The 20167-nt window shown below is 34.1% G+C and overlaps 1 protein-coding gene across 2 annotated transcripts in view; it reads left to right on the forward strand.

The window, feature by feature from the left end:
* Positions 1-20167, forward strand: part of LOC106459560 (protein dead ringer homolog) — an 88305-nt gene that overhangs the window by 65294 nt on the left and 2844 nt on the right. For both annotated transcript variants that reach the window (XM_022386061.1, XM_013919186.2), the window contains exon 5: positions 7340-7602. In XM_022386061.1, the coding sequence (XP_022241769.1) occupies positions 7340-7602 (263 nt within the window). The remainder of the gene's footprint in view (positions 1-7339; positions 7603-20167) is intronic.

Here is a 20167-nt window from a genome sequence, read left to right on the forward strand (position 1 = left end):
ATGTAAGAGAGAGAAGGAATGCAAGGCTGCTTAAATGAATGCGCTCTTCGAACGCAACATTCCTAGGTTGCGTAATATCATAACTTCAATACAAATCACTTATTTTACTTTTTGTCAGTGTTACGTCGCTAGGGAAATATAACTCAAAATTCTGTACATGTAGTAGACTGTTTGTGAAATCGATCAATTTCATCAAATAAAAAAACCAACAGGAAATACAGTTTCGCTACATAAATAAATTAAATGAATGCCACGAGAGACACCTAGTCAGTCAACAGTTGAAAAAAAATAATGGTCTTAGACATAATAGTTACCGTAGGTTAACTTTGTATGATTTATGAAAATATAGTTGTATAATAAATCTTTTTAGACGTACAGTAGTTGGTTTTCGTATTTGAAAAAATATATATCTTAAATAGGGAATACTATAAATTTAGTACTAAGTTTATTTGTGTGATTGTTTTAGCGAAAAACTTAGCAATAGGCTATTTATGTTGTGCAAAAGGTAATGATCGAACTCACAATTTTAGCACTATAAGCCATCAAACTTGCAGTTAAACTGTTTAATGTAAAACTGTTATTGCATTTAATAGCATAATGTTTGTTGCACATTTTTTTTCTACAAACATTTTGCGTAGGTTTAAGTTTGGTTTAGGCTTAAGCTTGAGTCAGTATAGTAATAATTTCTCTTTTGTACGAAAACTACGTTGAACATTAGCACCCTTCAAAATTTCAAAAACAAAATAGTGATAATGATAATTGATAAACATGTGAGAATCACTTTGATATATTTTGTAAACAAGCTTACGAGGTTTTCTACTCAAGTTCAGTATGACATTATAGACCGTGATGTAGCTTTAGTGACAACTCCTTTGAGAGGAGTTATTTATTTATTTAACTTGGTAGGGATTTCGGTTTAAATCGTTTGACACTGAACTCGGGAAGAATTCAGGATCAAAGGAAGCCGGAGGTGTTCAGAAAATTATTTCTCTTCACCCCACTCTTGTGTGAAAATTACAGTGAGGGGGCCATGTGAGAAAAAAAACAAAAAGAAACGGTAAATCGAAGAGTGAGTTAAAACAAGAATGATATTAGTACTTTAAGGCTTAACGGGAGAGAAGATTCAGAAGGCAAAAACATAAAAAAAAACATGACGGTTGATAAGTAAGTCCTTCTTCTATGTTAAACCTGACTGGTAAGTATGGCAAAAACTACTGATTGAGGATCTGTAGATCCAGAACCCTTGATTTAGTTGTGGGAGAAAAACAGAAGTACCTCGAGAAAAACCCACTGTCACCACCCGGATGCCGAATAATCTGTTTGGATAGAGCCTGAGCTGTGGTGCTAAAAAGGTTGTTGATTAGTAGCTATAAACATGAAATTCTAGAAAGTATTAACTCAATTCAGGGGAGATATGCGAGTGCGTCATGTTTCCGCAGTGGCTAAGATTGTTCTGAATACACTAGTTAACGGCTTACGATTAAGTGCTTTAGTAGGAAAGTTTTTTGCTAATATGTGTGTTCTGTTAATGGAATATCGTTAACTTTATTGAGGTAAGTTCTGTAGTATAGGCTGGTAGTCTGTAAGTTATTGTTTACGTAGTTTATTAAAAGGACGTGTTACAAATAATGTGTGTGTGTGTATGTATGCATGTAAGATGGTATCTGGGTTACATACATTTTGAATCTCCTTATTTTCTTCACATAACTCAATCTTTGACTCATTTTAATGATAATAATATTGATATGATTCGTGCATGAAGTCAGCAAGATTGCTCAATTTTCGAGTGCTTATACAGCGTTTATGTTGACTATGATGGCGTTGAGATCCGGCATAATGACTTTGATGCGTTTTTATTAGGTTGATACTAAGCAATGAGACATGTGACACAAACAGCACATTGCGAAAGTTTGTTTACATAATTTTATTATCTGAGCTCGGCAAATGTGTCTTTCACATTTCAACACAGCATTTTCGTCAGAAAGTGACTCAGCAGTGGCTTAAGTGTCTCGAAGCCAGCTTGCTATATATCTATCTGCAAAACATTTGTCTGAGCCATCTGAGTCTTTTCTATTATATCGAATTAAAATTGGGATTATTATCCAAAATGGCAACTTCCATATTACCCTACTTAATGGTCGAGTTTTACGAATCACACTTACACTATTTTTCATGTTATCCAAGTTGTCCACTATTATGACCTGGGCGGGACAGTGCATCCAGATTTGACACTAAACCGCTGGAATCCCAAGACATTATACAGCAATTACTTTTTAACCAAATATATAATCAACATCTTCCATCCTGATACAACACACCCAGAGACTTACACAGTGAACTGTTGTCTCAGGATACACCCAGATACTTGCACAGTGAACTGTTGTCTCAGGATACACCCAGAGACTTACACAGTGAACTGTTGTCTCAGGATACACCCAGATACTTGCACAGTGAAGGATCCTGAGACAACAGTTCACTGTGTAAGTCTTTTGGTGTATCCTGAGACAACAGTTCACTGTGTAAGTCTTTTGGTGTATCCTGAAACAACACTTCACTGTGTAAGTCTCTAGGTGTATATCTTTCTTATCATTTAGCCCTCTACAATTGGTATCTATATCTTACCTTTTAGCCCTCTACAATCCGTATCTCTCTCTTACCATTTAGCTCTCTACAATCCGTATATCTTTCTCATCATTTAGCTCTCTACAATCGGCATCTCTCTCTTACCATTTAGCCCTCTACAATCGGTATCTATATCTTACCTTTTATCTCTCTACAATCGGCATCTCTCTCTTACCATTTAGCCCTCTACAATCCGTATATCTCTCTTACCATTTAGCCCTCTACAATCAATATATCCTTCTTACCATTTAGCCCTCTACAATACGTAATAATCAAAATTCCCTTTTCACTAAAAAAAAACAAAAATCACATTACTTGATTGTTCGATATATAAAAAATACATATTATGTGAATAAACTCACTATATCAACGTGGATTTTTATAAATAAAATAATTATATTTTGCTGTACGATAATTATTTGTTCCGTTCAATATTGTATGTATATATATGTCTCTGGTCATAATATTTGAACTTAAATGTAAACTAACACGTTTAAAAACATTCCAAACTTGATAATGAATCTATTTTACTGAAATTTTCTACCATCATCCGATAATAACTTTGTATATGACCATACTGTTATTCCCACTGAATTACTTTAGGAGCCCGTAACGCTTATTTTCCAGAAATTAAAAGAGTACTGGATGTTATTATGTAAATATGGTCATTTACATCCCGACGAAGTCCGAAGTTCACAATTGTTTGACAACTATATGTATTTTGATAATTATTTTAATAACTGCTCATAGTTTGAAAATTAACTTCAGGTTCTTAGTAGTTAATGAACGTTTTTAAGTTGTTCAAACCATAAACAGAGAATCATTAGAGTAACATAACTGAAGTAATTACTATAAAATTGATGCTATTTTTCCATGAAGAGAATCTACAACGTTAGTTTGTATTAGTAAAAATAACGCTGTTTTAAACTGCTATTTCGAGTCGTCATGGAATGTTTACGAATATTTTGTATAAAATTCTAGATATTTAATAACCTTGAAAGATGAGTAACTTACCATTCTAATTAACTAAAGCAATGTAGAATATAATGTAAATTTTATAATATAACTATTAAGAATTATATTGATTATATTTGCGCACCCTTGTGTTATAGATATTTTATGCCCTAATCCCAATATCTTTTAAATAATTTTGGTCATTCAAAAGATTCAGAATGCAGACATTAATCTAGCATTGCAAATTAATCTTAATAAAAGTAATTGAAATTCGCAAAAGGATCCAAAAGTTTTAAATTTATTACAATATTTTAGTTAATATCATTTAATCAAAATAACCTCAACAACAAAATTGTTTATTCGTTTAGAATTTTCGCTTGGGCTACTCTTGTCTGACCAAATAAAAGGAATTGACTTTCACTCTTATAATGCACCCACGGCTTCAAAGTGTGTAATGGAACTCGAACTAAAAACACTCGGATCTACGGACTGGCACGTTGTCCACGAGGCCGTGCCAAGCCGAATATGCAAATGACTAAGTGATTATTTCAGCTAGTAAATGCATTAATTTTCAGTATGTAGTATACTAATGCATACTGTGGTATATTAGTATACTATTTAGTATATCTAAATAGAAACGTTATATTTTTTTTGGCTTTTGTATCTGTTACAATGCACAATCGACAACTTGAAGCAATGGTCATTAAAAAAAAACACTTAAAAAAACATGACAGTAAAAGCTCACAGACTGCTTATCCGTTAAACTACACGGTTGTCGTAGCTTGGATAGTGGGAAACGGTTGCAGGAATGACAAATGTGACCTCTCTAATCTTACTGAAAACTAAACAGACGTTAGTGGCTAGAGCAACAACAATAACAACAAAAAAGCTTATTCAGCCATTGACTTGTACGCTATCAGTTTTACCTGTTTCACATTTTCGGTAAATCATATGAGATAAACAAATAAATAAAAATAAGAATGTCGTGAAAGTTAAAATTTATTTGACCGAATTTTTTTCCAACAATGTTGGTCAACATATGTTACTGGTTTCGCGCATAACAACAATTCATTGTCGAAATTATATTTCCTAAAGATTTAGGTCAGTAGGACTGTAACAGTCACTGCTCAAATGTGAAATGACTTTATCCGTAGATTTTAGTTCACTCTAGATATTAAACTTTGCCCTCCAACATCCTAACGTGGACCTTATTGATCATGAAGACGACACACAGACTTTTAGGAAACGTAGCTGATGTTTGTTTGTTTGTAATTGTGCACAAAGCTACACAATGGGCTATCTGTGCTCTTCCCACCACGGGCATCGAAACCCGGTTTCTAGCGTTGTGAGTCCGCAGACATACCGCTGTGCCACTGGGAGGTAAACTTAGCTGAAAAATCAAGTATCTCTTCGATTATTTTTTAATGGTTTCACTGTCCCTTGCCGACGTTTAAATTGGCACTGATAGGTTTATCGCCATCGACGTTGAAATCATTTTTTTAGATGTAATAAATTCATCCTCAAGTGTGGGCAGATCTTTCTAGTATCCTTGAACCAAGATAAAGTAGGTTTTGTTGATGCTTACAACGAGGTAATTAATTTGGCCCTGTGTGGTCCCCCGTTGGGACAGCGGTAAGTCTACTTACTCACAATGCTAAAATCCGAGGTTCGATTCCCCGAGTTGAACGGAGCAGATAGCCCAACGTGGCTTTGCTCTACATATAACAAGCTGGCCCCGTGAACACTTTAAGAAAAGGGGAATTGGCTGGTGCATCTTACACTATGATATTACTTGCCACTTTTAATTTAGATCTATAAATAAGAAAAATCTGATTAACATACTCACTCCTCTCATATATTTCCATTTCTTAACTATATCCAACAAAAACTTAGTTTGATCAAGTTCAGTTTCTGAGATTAAAAATACAACAATAGCAGTGGTACAAGTTTCGTATAGAATAAACAAGTTTTAATTAGCAGACCGAGGCTTAACGTAATCAAACTAATACTAATGGTCAATGAGTATAGAATAACAAGGACAGACAGCTGGGCTTTAAGTACCGCAGAAACCAGTAGGGTGTAATTTATGACCTTTGATCATGGATATCCGCCTAAGACCAGTGGAACATATGTCTTGTAGAATCAAGATTTCTAACTTAATTGAGTTTTATGGCTTCTATACTGTCGGCCGTGCTCAAACAGACTACTTTCTCTGGTAACCGGAAGAAAAGTAATTGGCAGAGAAACACGTTTCGCTCGGGACGAATTAGCAAGCTTGCTGTGATTTAGTTCTGCGGGTTATGTATAGTACACCGTGTCTTTTTTTTTGCTGACCCGGCCTGAGCTGAGTTGAAATATTAACTCGTCGTAATTCTCTCGGGATAATCAAATTATATGAGTAAGCATGTGCATAAAGAGCTGTAAACGCGTTCAACATTGACGTTGTAGCTGACTAATTATTGCGGCTGACATGCCAAAAAAGTGACAAAGAATTTTGACATTAACACATTAGTAGGCACCTACCAGCAAAAGGTGCAAGTGTCATACAATACATGAGGTGACGAAATGAAAGCAGTAAAAATCATCTGTAACTAACCAGAATTTCTAACTGTTTTAATCTAATACAGATTGAAATGAAAGACTCAAGGAACTCTACTGTTGGCTAATTGCCAAACAGTTATAATCGGACAAGGGAGACTAATAGTATATAAATATATGTTTATGTTTTTTGCTATTAGTTATTGATTTAGGCAACGAAGTTTAAAAATTGTAGGTAGTTTGTAATTATCAATGTACGTTGCGTACGTGTCTTTTTAAATATTGTAGTTTATTGTGTATATGTACTAAGACACTGGTTCCCAAACTCTTTTAGTCTGAGGCTCCCTTGATGTGAATAAAAAAGTTTGAGGTCCCCAACCTATAACTTTAGCATGGTGATTGAAAAACAGTGCCGCAGTAAAAACAATAACATCTCCTTTCGACATACTATATCATTAAGTTAGTTCAACATAATTTTTATCGGCTTATTTTTTATTAAGAAGTAGAATTAATTCAGCATCTTTGTTTTTGGCCCATTTTTTGGTGACCCCCAGAAAAAACTTCATGGCCCCCAGGAAGGCCGCGGCTCCCACTTTGGGAAACATTGTACTAAAAGCTGCTACGTAAAACAAGCTTAATGTATGTTTCAGTATACGCTATTATAGTAACCATGTTAATGTTTTCTAGCAGTTAGTTATTGTGTATTAACCAGCTTTTGAAACATATCCAATAATGTCCCCAATGAATAACACCTTTCTCAGCCTTGCGGATAGGGCGGGGCAAGCATGATTAGGATAAGGTAGTTCTAAGTAGTTCATGGATTAACCAACTTCATTAAGTTAATGTTTAATTTGGCTATCTTTCTTCAAAAATATACAAAAGTGAACCGTGATCGACATATTAACATTTACAGCGTTTGGTCATGTCGCAATGCTCGTGTGTGCTGCGTCGCATAAGTAATTTTATAATTATACATATACTCTCCATGGGCGTCCGCAGAAATTTTTCCAGGCAGGGGCAAAATTTTCCTGGGGGGGGGGGGCAAAGCAGTGGGAAATTGTGAATTGAATAAAAAATTCATATACATATGCTGACTGATAAAGAAAAAAACGTTTCTCATTTTCCAGGGGGCAAACGCTCCCTCTTGCCCCCTCCCCTGCGGACGCCCACGATACTCGTTTTTTTTTATGTTAGTTTTTAAAAGATATATAAAATGGTATTTCAGGTATATGAAGTATCTCTATCCTTACGAGTGTGAAAAAGAAAAACTCTCGGTACCAGAGGAACTTCAGGCAGCCATTGACGGCAACAGACGCGAGGGAAGACGATCAAGTTATTCCCAGTACACCGATATGATGGGTACGACCCGTAATTCTTCCCATCACCATTATCATCCGCACCGAAGTCCCGCTCATCATCATTCAACACCACTCAGCTTGGTCTCTAGACAAGTCAACGGCTATGGTTCCATTCAAGGACTATCGTCAGGTAGGGGCTGGGTTCGCTCTTTCATATAATTCTATAGCAAATAAATATATGATCTTTATATATATACGTTATAGAATTGAAATATTATTTGTTTTAATTTTATGGACACGCATTTTCAGACAATCTCGAAACACTTTCTGTGTATTCAGTACGTTTACTAGCAGCAGAGGCGTCGCTAGGTGCTTAAAAGATTCAGGGCACTATCAAATAGAATTGGGGTACGGGCCAGTGCCTAGCGACACCTGCGTCTAGCAGTTACTAATACTGAAGATACTATGCACGTGATTTCAAAACTTTCAGAACGTATTCACGTGCTTGTAATTTTCACGTTCATTGGTCAAACAGTTAATAATCATGTATGACAAAATCGTTTACTAAGATCTTGTAAGGTTCGATTATTAAATACAAAATAAAAAGACGGTAGTTAACTAGAAAACTTTTATTTTCGTGTTTGGTCTCTACATGTAAACAATATCTTGGATCGCTTAATTTTTCAGCGAGTAAGTTACAGAAATTTACAGTTAGAATATCAGTGAAAAATCTGTTTTGTTCTACGAGTGTTCAGTATATTATGTAAACCGACTGATATTTCTCGTGTATGATAACAACATGATAGATAATAGGGGGAGTGTATCTCATCATAATACCCCCACCCTAGTGCCACAGTCTGCGGACTTATACCGCTAGAAACCGGGTTACGATACCCGTTGTGAGTAGAGCATAGATACCCCTTTGTGTAGCTTTGTGCTTAATAACAAACAACTCATCATAGTAGTCTATACGATACGTGTCTAGATACAGAAGTTTTACCAACGGTTTGTTACAAAGTTTAACAGTCTTGTCTGTAATTTATTATCTATATTACTAACATCGTCTTATTTAAATACTTCACATTTTACAGTGGTTTTTTCAAATTCTCAGGTTTGATCAACTAAACGGCAGCTGGCAAGAGAAGTAAACTAAAAAATTTAATATCTGTATGTATTTTGTTATTGTTAATTTGTTATGTTACTTTGCATCAAAAGTTTTTGATAAAAGAAATGAAGACAACATGTAGTACTCAATACTCATCTTCCTTTATTGAATTATTAATTTTTAGCAAAAATACTTTATTAGAAACCCTGATATTTTCTATACAAAAGACTTGTAATGTTTACTGAAAGCTTGCCAAATTTTGTGAAGATTCACAAATCGTATCGTATCGGACGATGTATCGATACAATCGTATCACGGCTTCAAAATACGGTACTCAATATGATATGAGAAAGCTCCCTGTTATAGTCGCTCTATCTCCTGTGTATAAGCTACTTTCCAGCTACCCAGAGCGTCCCAAAATCGAAAGTTGGCGAATAGCCAAAACCGAGATTTCTTATTTTCGTTCAACAGGTCTAGCACCTACCTAGTTTTAACTATAATTTTATCATCATTTGATAGAGATAAGCAGTCTTCACGATCTTTGACTTCCTATTTTATTATTACTGTATGCAAAATTTATAAAGCTTTAAAATGCCCTCTATAACCTAGTAACCCACGTACTTCATCTTATAAAAAAAAGTAAACAAAGAACTATTAGAAAATAAATTTGTCGCTAAATAAAAAAGGTATGTAGGGCTGACTACTGAACTTTGAAAAAGGAACCAAACAAGATAGGATGGAAGTGGTCATATCACTTGATCCGGTTAATGATCACGTAGCAGACTGTATCGGCTTTACATGGAAAATAAAATTCCTACATTACTGGCTTCTTCACTAGCAAAACAAATAGAATAAGAATTTTCTATCGTAAAATGTTATTCTATTGTAAAATAGTCATAAAAGTGGTATTCTAAAGTTAACTAAACAAAAGGTATAATGACAAAAACTGAGATTCTATTCAAACACCAAACTTTCGATAAACACTGAAATATAACGGGTAGCAAAAAATTAGTTTTCAAATTACCAACCAATCACGGACAGATTACATTGAAAGAATTCTGCGGTGGTATAGCATGTCTGAATAGCATATTTCATTACAATCATGCACATTGATTTGGCGTGAACTCGTACAGACTTAATGACGAAGTTTTGATAAATATAATGTATTTTTGTTAGTTATACTTAGTGAAAGTTGTAAATATACTGAATGAATTATATCTTAGACGGTAAAGCCAACATAAGCCATTGCAATTTTATTACAGGAAATTTACATTTTGACCAATACTAATCTGAAATGTTATTCATTAGAATGATAGAAAACTACCTGTAACTACATGTTACTACATTTCAGCATCAGTTCTATCTTCCTTAGTATAACCAGTTTTCTAATTAACTACATTTCTGCAAGGGTATTCCCCACTAGACATAAAAGAGGTGGGGGGGCTACAGCACTTCCCCACTAGACATAAAAGAGGTGGGGGGGCTACAGCACATGCTTGTTTTTCGGATATTCTTACAAAGCTACTCAAGGGCTATCTCGCTAGTCATTCCTAATTTTGAACTGGTAGATTTGATGGAAGGCAATTGATCAACAGTGCCCATGTCAACACTTGGACTACTCTTGTCTGACATAATAGTGGGATTTGACCGTCACTTTCATAACGCACGAGTTTATTTTATTTTTTGCGGTAATGGGGCGTGAATCATGGACCCACAGAACTACAAGTTTTCACGCTAACCGTTGGGCCACGCTTGGCCTTATCTCACATGAAATGCAAGCTCGAAATTGTCATTACTGACCAAAGTAATAATCCCACACCATTTCCCATTCAATTCGTTCTCCATTTAAACCTATTTTATAAGAGTTGTAACTAAATTAAAATGTAAAATGTAAGCTGTATTTAAGAATTTTATTATAGATATTTCGTATACAATATTCAGGAACCAAAACTTTAAAACGTTAAATTAAATGAGAACATTTATTAAAATATGCATTAACGTATATTTGTTGTGCCTTGTTTCCTTTACTGGCGTCAAGTTTGTTTCAGAATTGAGAGCAAAGCTTCCCAAATATAGCCGTCCCTAATTTTGAACTGAATAAGGGAAGGCAGTTAGTCAACAGTATCTATCGCTGAGTCTTGGGCTACCCTTGTCTGATCGAATAGTGGGATTTGACCTTTACTCTTATAACACAACCACGGTCTCAAAGTGCTGAGCACGTTATTTGCGGCAACGTCTGGTGAACTATAAATCTTAAACTAATAGGCCGGTAACGCTGACTAACCACTACGTTGAGGCACTTAAATTAAGAGCTAATAATGCATGTATTATGGTAAGATATGTAAAGGTGCAAAATTTCGAAGACTTTTTCTAAGGTTTATATATATAGGGCTCATTAATTTATTGCCATCATTCTTGTGAAGATCGTTTTTTTTTCATAAATACTTTTACCATATTTTTGGTAATTAGACTAACCATCACAGAAATTTCTGGACATACTTTGAAATTCAAAACAAACCAAAAAAAATGCTTGTTGTGTTCCCCTTTTTGTCTCCCGGAAGGACAGTGGTAAGTTAACGGACTTATAACACTAAAATCCGAGGTTCGATTCCCCGCGGTGAATAAAGCAGACAGCCCAATGTGGCTTTGCTTTAAACAAACTATATGAATTGTTCCCCTTATTTGTTAATTTCCTTCTTCGAGTATCCCTAGTGGCAAATAAATCCATTTTGATATAAATGTGATGTAAACTAAACACCGCGTTTTATCATAGTTTAAATAAACTAATAAATACATGTAAAGGGTCACTGATTAGATGGAGCTTCTACTTTTGGGGTATTGTGTTGTTGGTGTAGGATTAATGTCTGACTTATGGAATACTACCTTTATACAGGTATTTGCATACTTTCGAATTTAATGACCTTCTCTTATTACCATCTTCACAGTCAACAACATAGCCGTATAAAAGATAAATCATTATGTTGCCTTGATTATTGTCAGTTTCATTACTTTTTCATTGACTTGGTATAGAATTAACCAAATAATTGTTTTGGCAGTACTGATTTTTATAACACAACCACATATGCAACTTAGAATAAGACACTTTGAGCCAATCATGAGCTGTAGCAATGTTTATTATCCCCGAGGTTTCGCTATGCTAGTGTCACCTCTTCCCAGCTATAAGTTTATAAGTATTTTTTTAGCGCAAAGTTATACAATATGCCATTATGTGCTCAGTGCACTACAGGGAATCGAACCCAAGATTTTAGCATAGTAAGTCTGTAAAAGCACCGCTGACGTACTAAGGGACTCTCATCTATACTTTGAAAAACAGTTTTTTTATTAGAGTTAAGGTGAGTAATTGTTGAATTTATTAAAAGAAAAGTTACTGTATTAAAACAATAACGATCCAATATTTCAACGAAATACAAGAATAATCCAAAGTAACCCTCATCTTGTACCATGATTAAATAAATACCCTTGTCGATCCTATTGTAAATAAGATTCACTCTTTTCTAAAACTATTGTAAAGTTTGTAATTTGTGTTATATTTCTGTAGTGGATTATGCCACATGAGGGGTCATTATACTGTAGAATCGTTTAATAAGCAACTATATTGTAATACTTGCAAAGTTAATGAGCTTAAAATGAAGTCAATGGGCTTAAGATGAAAGTAAAAAGAGGATGTCTGTTTGTTTATTCCTAAGGTTGAAGTTGAATAAAAGTTAACTATACTATGCCCACCGCAGGGAATCAACCTTGAATTTCAGCTTTATAAGCCCTAAAGCTTGTTACTGAGCCACTGTATGTGTGTTGGGCAAGAAGAATGCCATGTTAAAATTAATATATATTTTTCTTTGTGTGTTATGGCTAGGTTTCGTGTTCTGCTGTTGCGGTTCTTTAATTTTATGTAAAAAATACAGAAACGATGATTATTGTTTTTATCACAGTTTTTAACATTTAAATGAAATTACGGTAATTCATTCAATAAGTTTGACAATTTTAACAGATGCTAATAAATCCCTAAAAGTTTATTCACAGCCTTGTTAAGCTCCATCTTTCGATATTTCTGAATGAAATTCATTTTGTGCGAGAGAATTTCTATCATTTAAAATGCAAGAACCGGTTTTTCATTGAAATCCATTTATTTTTAGTGGGAAAATAAAAGCACATCTCCTATTCAAATAAATATATGCGTGTTAAGTATTAACCATTAATTTTGACAATGAAATTAGTGACCGTAAGGTAAGCTGAAATGGCAGTGAAGTCTTATGTACACAGTCATAATTTTATAGAAGAAATACAAACAGTTAAAACAGCAAAATACATATCAAAACGTGTTTAAGAACGCAGTATTAAAACACGTTTAAAAAAAATCAACAAAGTTGCTTAAACTCCGCGTAATCTGTCATCATTAGGCGTTCGCCGACTTTCGGACATTTTACAAGAAATACTGCTTTTTATGTCAGAAAACTAGACCATTAAACAGGTTTGCATCAAAAAATAAGTATGACTTTATTCAAGTTCCGTTATTTCGTGTGTTGGTCTCAATAGAATACGAAATTGAAGGCTTCAAAAAAAAATGTACTAGCTGTATTGAACTAACAGGTAAAAATAGGACTTCTTTTAAATCCAACATAGAAATCTGTGCAAATTAAAGAAAGTTGTAGCCACGGCTATGTTGGAAAAGATTGAAAGGAGTATTTTTAACGGTTTAAAACCAACTGAAAAATTTCAGGTAGCTTTGACACTTTAGATTTGAAGTGAACGATGTATTGCAACCTTTAATTGTATTTAGTTTTCCTATAGAATTTGATTTAGGTTTTAGATTACCAGATTATAGAATAACAGGTTTTTATATTATGAAGGTTTGGAATACCAGGTTTTAGATTACCAAGGCTTAGAATGCCAGGTTGTAGATTACCAGTGATTAGAATGCTGGGTTTTTATATCATCAGAGCTTGAAATACTAAAAGAGGGTTTTTTTACATTACCAGATTATAGAATAACAGGTTTTTATATCATGAAGTTTTGGAATACCAGGTTTTAGATTACCAAGGCTTAGAATGACAGCTTGTAGGGTTACCAGTGATTAGAATGCTGGGTTTTTATATCATCAGTATGTGTGTTTTCTTATAGCAAAGCCACATCGTACTATCTGCTGTGTACACCGAGGGGAATCGAACCCCCGATTTTAGCGTTGTAAATCCGAAGACTTACCGTTGTCCCACCGGGAGACATTATATCATCAGAGCTTGGAATACTAAAAGAGGGGGGGGGAGGTTTAGATTACCATTTTATGGAATGCAAAAAATGTCTTTCAAAAGCTATCCTATGCATTATATCAAGCAAATGCGTCACTTAAGGGAAATCAGGAAATTACAAGTTTCACTGAAAGATTCTTCTGGAAAAAGAATAAAAATTGCTCTCATAAGAATGTGTTTTATTACTGGTGTCATATGATGTAATTGCAATCTTTACGAAAAAAAGCGCATGTTTTTCTTAGACTAACATATTAAAACGAAACTATGAATGATGATGATGTTTTTGGAGATGTCACAAAACGTTCCTTTTCATTTGAATACGCAACGCTGGGTGAACGTAGGTAGACAGTTAATTCGGTTTATGCCATCTCAGCCGATTAAATCACACCAATTTATTTTTATTGTGATTATAACGTACTTTAATGTTTGCATGTAAGTTATTTTTAATATAAATGAAACTAAGAGCTGTATTAAAGGCAAGACATGATTTTTACATTACATAGATCTCCTGTATATTCGCTTAACCAAAATTCTCATCTTTGGAATACTTTGGAAACATGATTCTTATGCATTATTGGGCTACTTACTTATTCATTATATGATAGAAATAAGCAGCGTTGCGCCTGTTCTCTGTACACTAACATTGTGTCTTTTCTTTTTCGGTTCCACTTATCGTCATGGGCTTCAACTAGTTTAAGGTTTTATAATCCTGTATGATCTAGAATAACATTCTCTTTACACTAACATTGTGTCTTATCTTCTTTTTTGGTTCCACTTATCGTCATAGGCTTCAACTAGTTTAAGGTTTTATAATCCTGTATGATCTAGAATAACATTCTCTTTACACTAACATTGTGTCTTATCTTCTTTTTCGGTTCCACTTATCGTCATGGGCTTCAACTAGTTTAAGGTTTTATAATCCTGTATGATCTAGAATAACATTCTCTTTACACTAACATTGTGTCTTATCTTCTTTCTTTGTTCCACTTTTTGTCATAGGCTTGAACTAGTTTAAGGTTTTATAATCCTGTATGATCTAGTATAACATTCTCTTTACACTAACATTGTGTCTTATCTTCTTTCTTTGTTCCACTTTTTGTCATAGGCTTGAACTAGTTTAAGGTTTTATAATATTGTATGATCTAGAATAACATAACACACACACACACACACACACACACACACACACACACACACACACACACACACACACACATATATATATATATATATATATATATATATATATGGGAGAAAAATATGGTTAAATGATCAGTTATGGCATCCATATTTTTTGTTACATTTGAAATACAGCAGCTGTTTTATTACATTACTTGTTATCTTTATGACCATAGATCCAATAAAACTTTCTAAATGAACGACCAAAGAAACTCACTCATCTTGAATTACGGTATCAGACGGTGGAAAATAACACCCGGTATATAGCAATTTGTCACGATATTACCCACACTACCCTGAACAAAGCGATATGAAGCTGGCCATCTTTACTCTGATATGTGTCCTTTTTTTTTTAATGTAAGACCACCGAGCGTGAAGCACATAGGGGGTAGGCACCTTACGAATGTTTTTGTCAATCTTTTGAAGTTCTCTGACGTCGATTTTTCTCAGTGTTGAAATAGTGTATAATTTGGTAGACCCCGCTACGACTCTGGATGCAAGCTGAAGCCTCGCGCTTTTACAATGAAATCACTTAAAGATTTCTAGCGCCATCTGACATTAGGATCTCAATAAAACTGTTTAATGTAGCGTGAAGACAAAAAATAAATAGTACTTTCGACTTCAAACATCAGCTGTTTTGATCATCAACTCTGAAAAATCTGTTGATTTTGGCCTGAAACTGCCAATTTCACGCTATAGCAATGTGTACTGAGATTTCTGCTTTCGTGGCATTTGCTGTTCAAACAAAATCAAGTTGTTTATAAAATTTCGAATGATTGACGCCATTAGAAATCCTATACAAAATAATGTGTATCCATGCATTTACCACAGAGAATTTCGAAACTAAACTAATGGTTCTTTTATGTAATGTGAATATCTATAAAAGCCAAGGTTATCCGTTCGGCAAAAGAGTACCAAATGAGAAACTGGCTATTCATAGGGCAACTTCAGTTATTTTATTGGTTAATGATATTACCTTATTAAATAAGAATTAAATATTCAACACTGGTTGATTTCGAGTTGGCTTGGCTCTATCATTGATAGAAATTGATGTACAACCCTAATCTCGCAGAAAACGGGATTTTCCTTAGGCCGTTGTGATCCTTGCCAATAGTGAAACTAGTCAATTAAAGAAAAATACGCCCCTATCTGGAAAAGTGAATTGAAGCAATTGAATTGTGTTTCTTAAGGCTCATCTTGAAGGTATGTTAGATAAGTCACACCTGAATTGAAGATGTTTTGTCAAGAGCAAGTTGCAGGAGGAAGATGTTGACTGATATCAGAAGTAGACAATTGGAGTTTCTAGGACATATTATGAGGAAAGAAGAAATTGAATGTCTGTTCCTAACTGCAAAAATTGAAAGAAGGAAAGACCGTGAAAAAAAAAGTTGACTAATTTCAAGAGTCTATATAAATGGATGAATTTATCGACATTGTTAATTATTTGTGCCTCAAAGAATAGAGATCTGTGGAAGATCATGGTCACCGACGTCCTGTTTGGATATGGTAGATAGAGAGAGATCCTTAAGAATCCAAAAAAAGGGGGATTGATCAACGAAATTTATTTTATGACTTCATTTCATAATTTAAATTACTTAATAAGAGTCTCATGCTGTACCGACTGATCTTTTTGAGCCGGCGTTCAGATCACACGGGCATCTAATCGAAACTTTAATAAGGCCACCTAGCAAATAGTTAAACGTTCATTTAATACCCGACTGCCGGGCGAATAGAAACTTTTATCTATAAATATTGCTATGGGAAATATTTTGAACTTAATGTATATATATATATATATCATATTTATACATATACATTTGTATGCATTACATGCTTTGTTGTAAATTATTTAAAACAATTTTCCTTTATCAAATACTCCTAGAACTAAGATGATAATCCTTGGAACTTTTCTGGCTTCTGGTTTTTAGATAATTAAATAGTATAACAATTCTCAATTCTCTTCCGAAAAAGAAAGCTTTACCTTTTGAAACCGCACCTGGATTATCAGGTTTCCTTAACATGTTTTCCTATCCTACGTGTGTTTTTCGAGTATGAAAGAATAATACAAAATGTGTTTGGGAAGTTATAACACTGGGAAAAGTTTAGCTGGAAGCCTAACAGTAGTTGTTCATTTATTTATAGATTAAATAAATCCCATTTGACACAATTTAGTATTTCTGTATTTTTTATAGGAGATGATTCATACATTTTTATCTCGGAAATTAACCGCCAGAGGAGTTTTAAAAAAAAATACGATGTTCGTGAAGAACATTTATCAAAATGGTGTACTTCTTTATGGATCAATGCTTTTAATAGTTAAGATTTAACGTTGCTATTCGCTGGATTGAGAGTACCTTCGGTCGTGACCACCATTACGGTAATACATTTTAATAGCACTCTAAGTGTAATTTCTACAAACGAAACGCATAGTCGTTGGTGTAGGTTTGAAGATAACTAAAATATATCAGCTGTATACGTGTGTAGTTTCACATGAAAGTTGTGTTAAGTGAAATTTGTGAAATCAATGTTTGCAACAATGTATGAATCTCTGCACCTGCTATCTGCCTGTTGACTCGGACGAATGACTAATCGTCCAGTCTTCACGGCACCGACTGACCACAGGACCACAGTATAAACAGGGCCATAAATCTCCATTACATGCTGTAGCCTCTGTAATTACACACGATACCGTATAGCCGCTTCCCTCATCTATATAATGGCGAGTTTGAATATTCCGACCTACGAGAGCTTGTGTCCATTTCTTAAAGAATGTAGTCACAACAGTTATAATAGTTTTTGGATTTAGCATCAATATTTTATTGCTAACCCAAAAAATAATCGACTTAATCATCGCCCTAAAAACCCCAATTTGAAAGATTTTCTAGCGTTCGTTGATTCATATATTTTCAGTCTTATGATGGTATTTTTTCATAGTTTTCATTTGTCTGAAAGTAAGGCACGGTTAAAGTTTTGTTTGCTTTTTTTTTCGTAACTCATCGTTAATTGAATTTTTCGGTAACGTTAATTTTTTTTTATTATTCATGTAGTAGCTATCCAAAGTTTTTAGTTCCTGCTAACACACATATACACACAAACTATTTACGATGTATTTTAATTTTTTTAAAGTAGTTACTTGAAGCAAAAGCGACTTCCTTGAAATAATATTACAACTCTAGCATTGCTTTTCGGGTTTTCATTAAGGTTTTATACAAATTCACCATTGCTTATGAGTTTTCATTTAGGTTTTATATAACTTTAGCATTATGGGTTTTCATTTAGGGTTTACTGCAACTTAGCATTGCTTATGAGTTTTCATTTAAGTTTTATTACAACTTTACCATTGCTTATGGGTTTTCCTTTAGGGTTTATTACAACTTTAGCATTACTTATGAGTTTTCATTTAGGTTTTTACAACTTTAGCATTGCTTAGTGGGTTTGCATTTAGGGTTTGTTTAATATTTGAACATTCGTGTAACCCCTTCATTCAATTCTTTTTCGTAGCTGTTTCTCTGGAACATTATATTCACAGCTGGGGATATTTAATTCTGTTTACAAGAAATTTGCGTCTCTATGTTTTTCTTATAATAAAATTATACAAAGATGTAAAGATTGACAATTAAACTTTCAAAAACATTGCTTTTAGGGATTCCGAATTGAAACTTTTTCTTCTGTCTTAATTCACTTAAACTATTGCTTTCACACATTTGAAAATATTTTATCAGTGGCAATATAAATTATTCATACTTTAAATGCCCTCCAGTGGGTCTGCGTTAAGTCTATGGGCTTGCAACGCAAACATCCGGGGTTTCGAACGCTTGTTTCTTTGTTTTGAATTTCGTGCAAAGCTACACGAGGGCTATCTGAGCTAGCCGTCCCTAATTTAGCAGTGTAAGACTAGAGGGAAGGCAGCTAGTCAGCGCCACCCACCGCCAACTCTTGGGCTACTCTTTTACCAACGAATAATGGGATTGACCGTCACATTATAACGCCCCCACGGCTGAAAGGGCGAACATGTTTGGTGGGACGGGGATTCGAACCCGCGACCCTCAAATTGCGAGTCGAGTGCCCTAACCACCTGGCCATGCCGAGCATTTTTCGAACGCAGAGAACCTACTGTGTAGCTTTGTGTTAAAACAAAGAAATATACTTAAATATCCGGTTGTAAAAATAAAAAATATATATACATACAGAAAGAGGAAAATGTTCAAAAAAGTTATCAGATGGAGAACGTTTGAAATGGCATTACTAATGACAATCGAACAAACAGACAAAAAAAAGGAGAAAATCAATAAACGCCTAACACAAAGCGTAGATTTTATTAGTGTTATTAGAAAACATTTAAAGAAACGATTGAATATAGAGTAATATTTCAAGCTTCTGAAGTGGTGTAGAATTTAGAAAAAGTGAAAATATGAAATTCAACGCTTATACTTAAATATTTTTTATGCATATCAGAAGAAAGCCCATAAATTTATTCATTGATAATCACAAAATGAATCATTTTAGCTTAAAATGAAAAATATGCACAATACATAAGAACTTTATGATGTGAAATATAATAAGAAAAAATTAAATAATAGTTTTAATGCATGAACCCCCCAAAAAAGTACATGATTGAAGGAATAATGGGTTAGATTATCTCCTTATTTTGAAGACATTCCAGATTTGGGACACTGAAAAATTTCCTTTTTATGAATACTCAAGCTATTATTTACATGATATCTATGCTAAACACTTCCATTCAAACAACATAAATATATAACGTTTTATTTAGGTGTAGGCAGCGACATCTATGAACCATTTAGTCAACAATTTGTTGCATATATTTATGCCTTCAGTTTGATCATTCTCAATGCCGCTGTGTGCATACAACTTCATAGAATTAGTCTCGTATCTTTGTTTATTTTTCACCTATCAATAATGAAATAACTAGTTTTTCCAAGTATCGCTTAAAAAAATTAGATTTTTCTAATGTTATATTTTCTCCGAAGGTACTAGGAACCTAAATATTGCTTTGTAGATTTTTCAGTTTCTCAAGAGTTAGCGTTCTCCTAAAATTTGCTCATTCTTGTAAGACTTATAAGTTGAAGCGCGGTGCGCATCGAGCAAGCTATTAGGTCGTCAAGAAATTAATATTGCGTTTTGGAACACTTTCATTAACCACTTCCCAAAAGACGTACATCACGTATAATAGTTAAACGAACCGC

Source organism: Limulus polyphemus, unplaced genomic scaffold, assembly GCF_000517525.1.
Source record: "Limulus polyphemus unplaced genomic scaffold, Limulus_polyphemus-2.1.2 Scaffold627, whole genome shotgun sequence".
Lineage (NCBI taxonomy): Eukaryota > Metazoa > Arthropoda > Merostomata > Xiphosura > Limulidae > Limulus > Limulus polyphemus.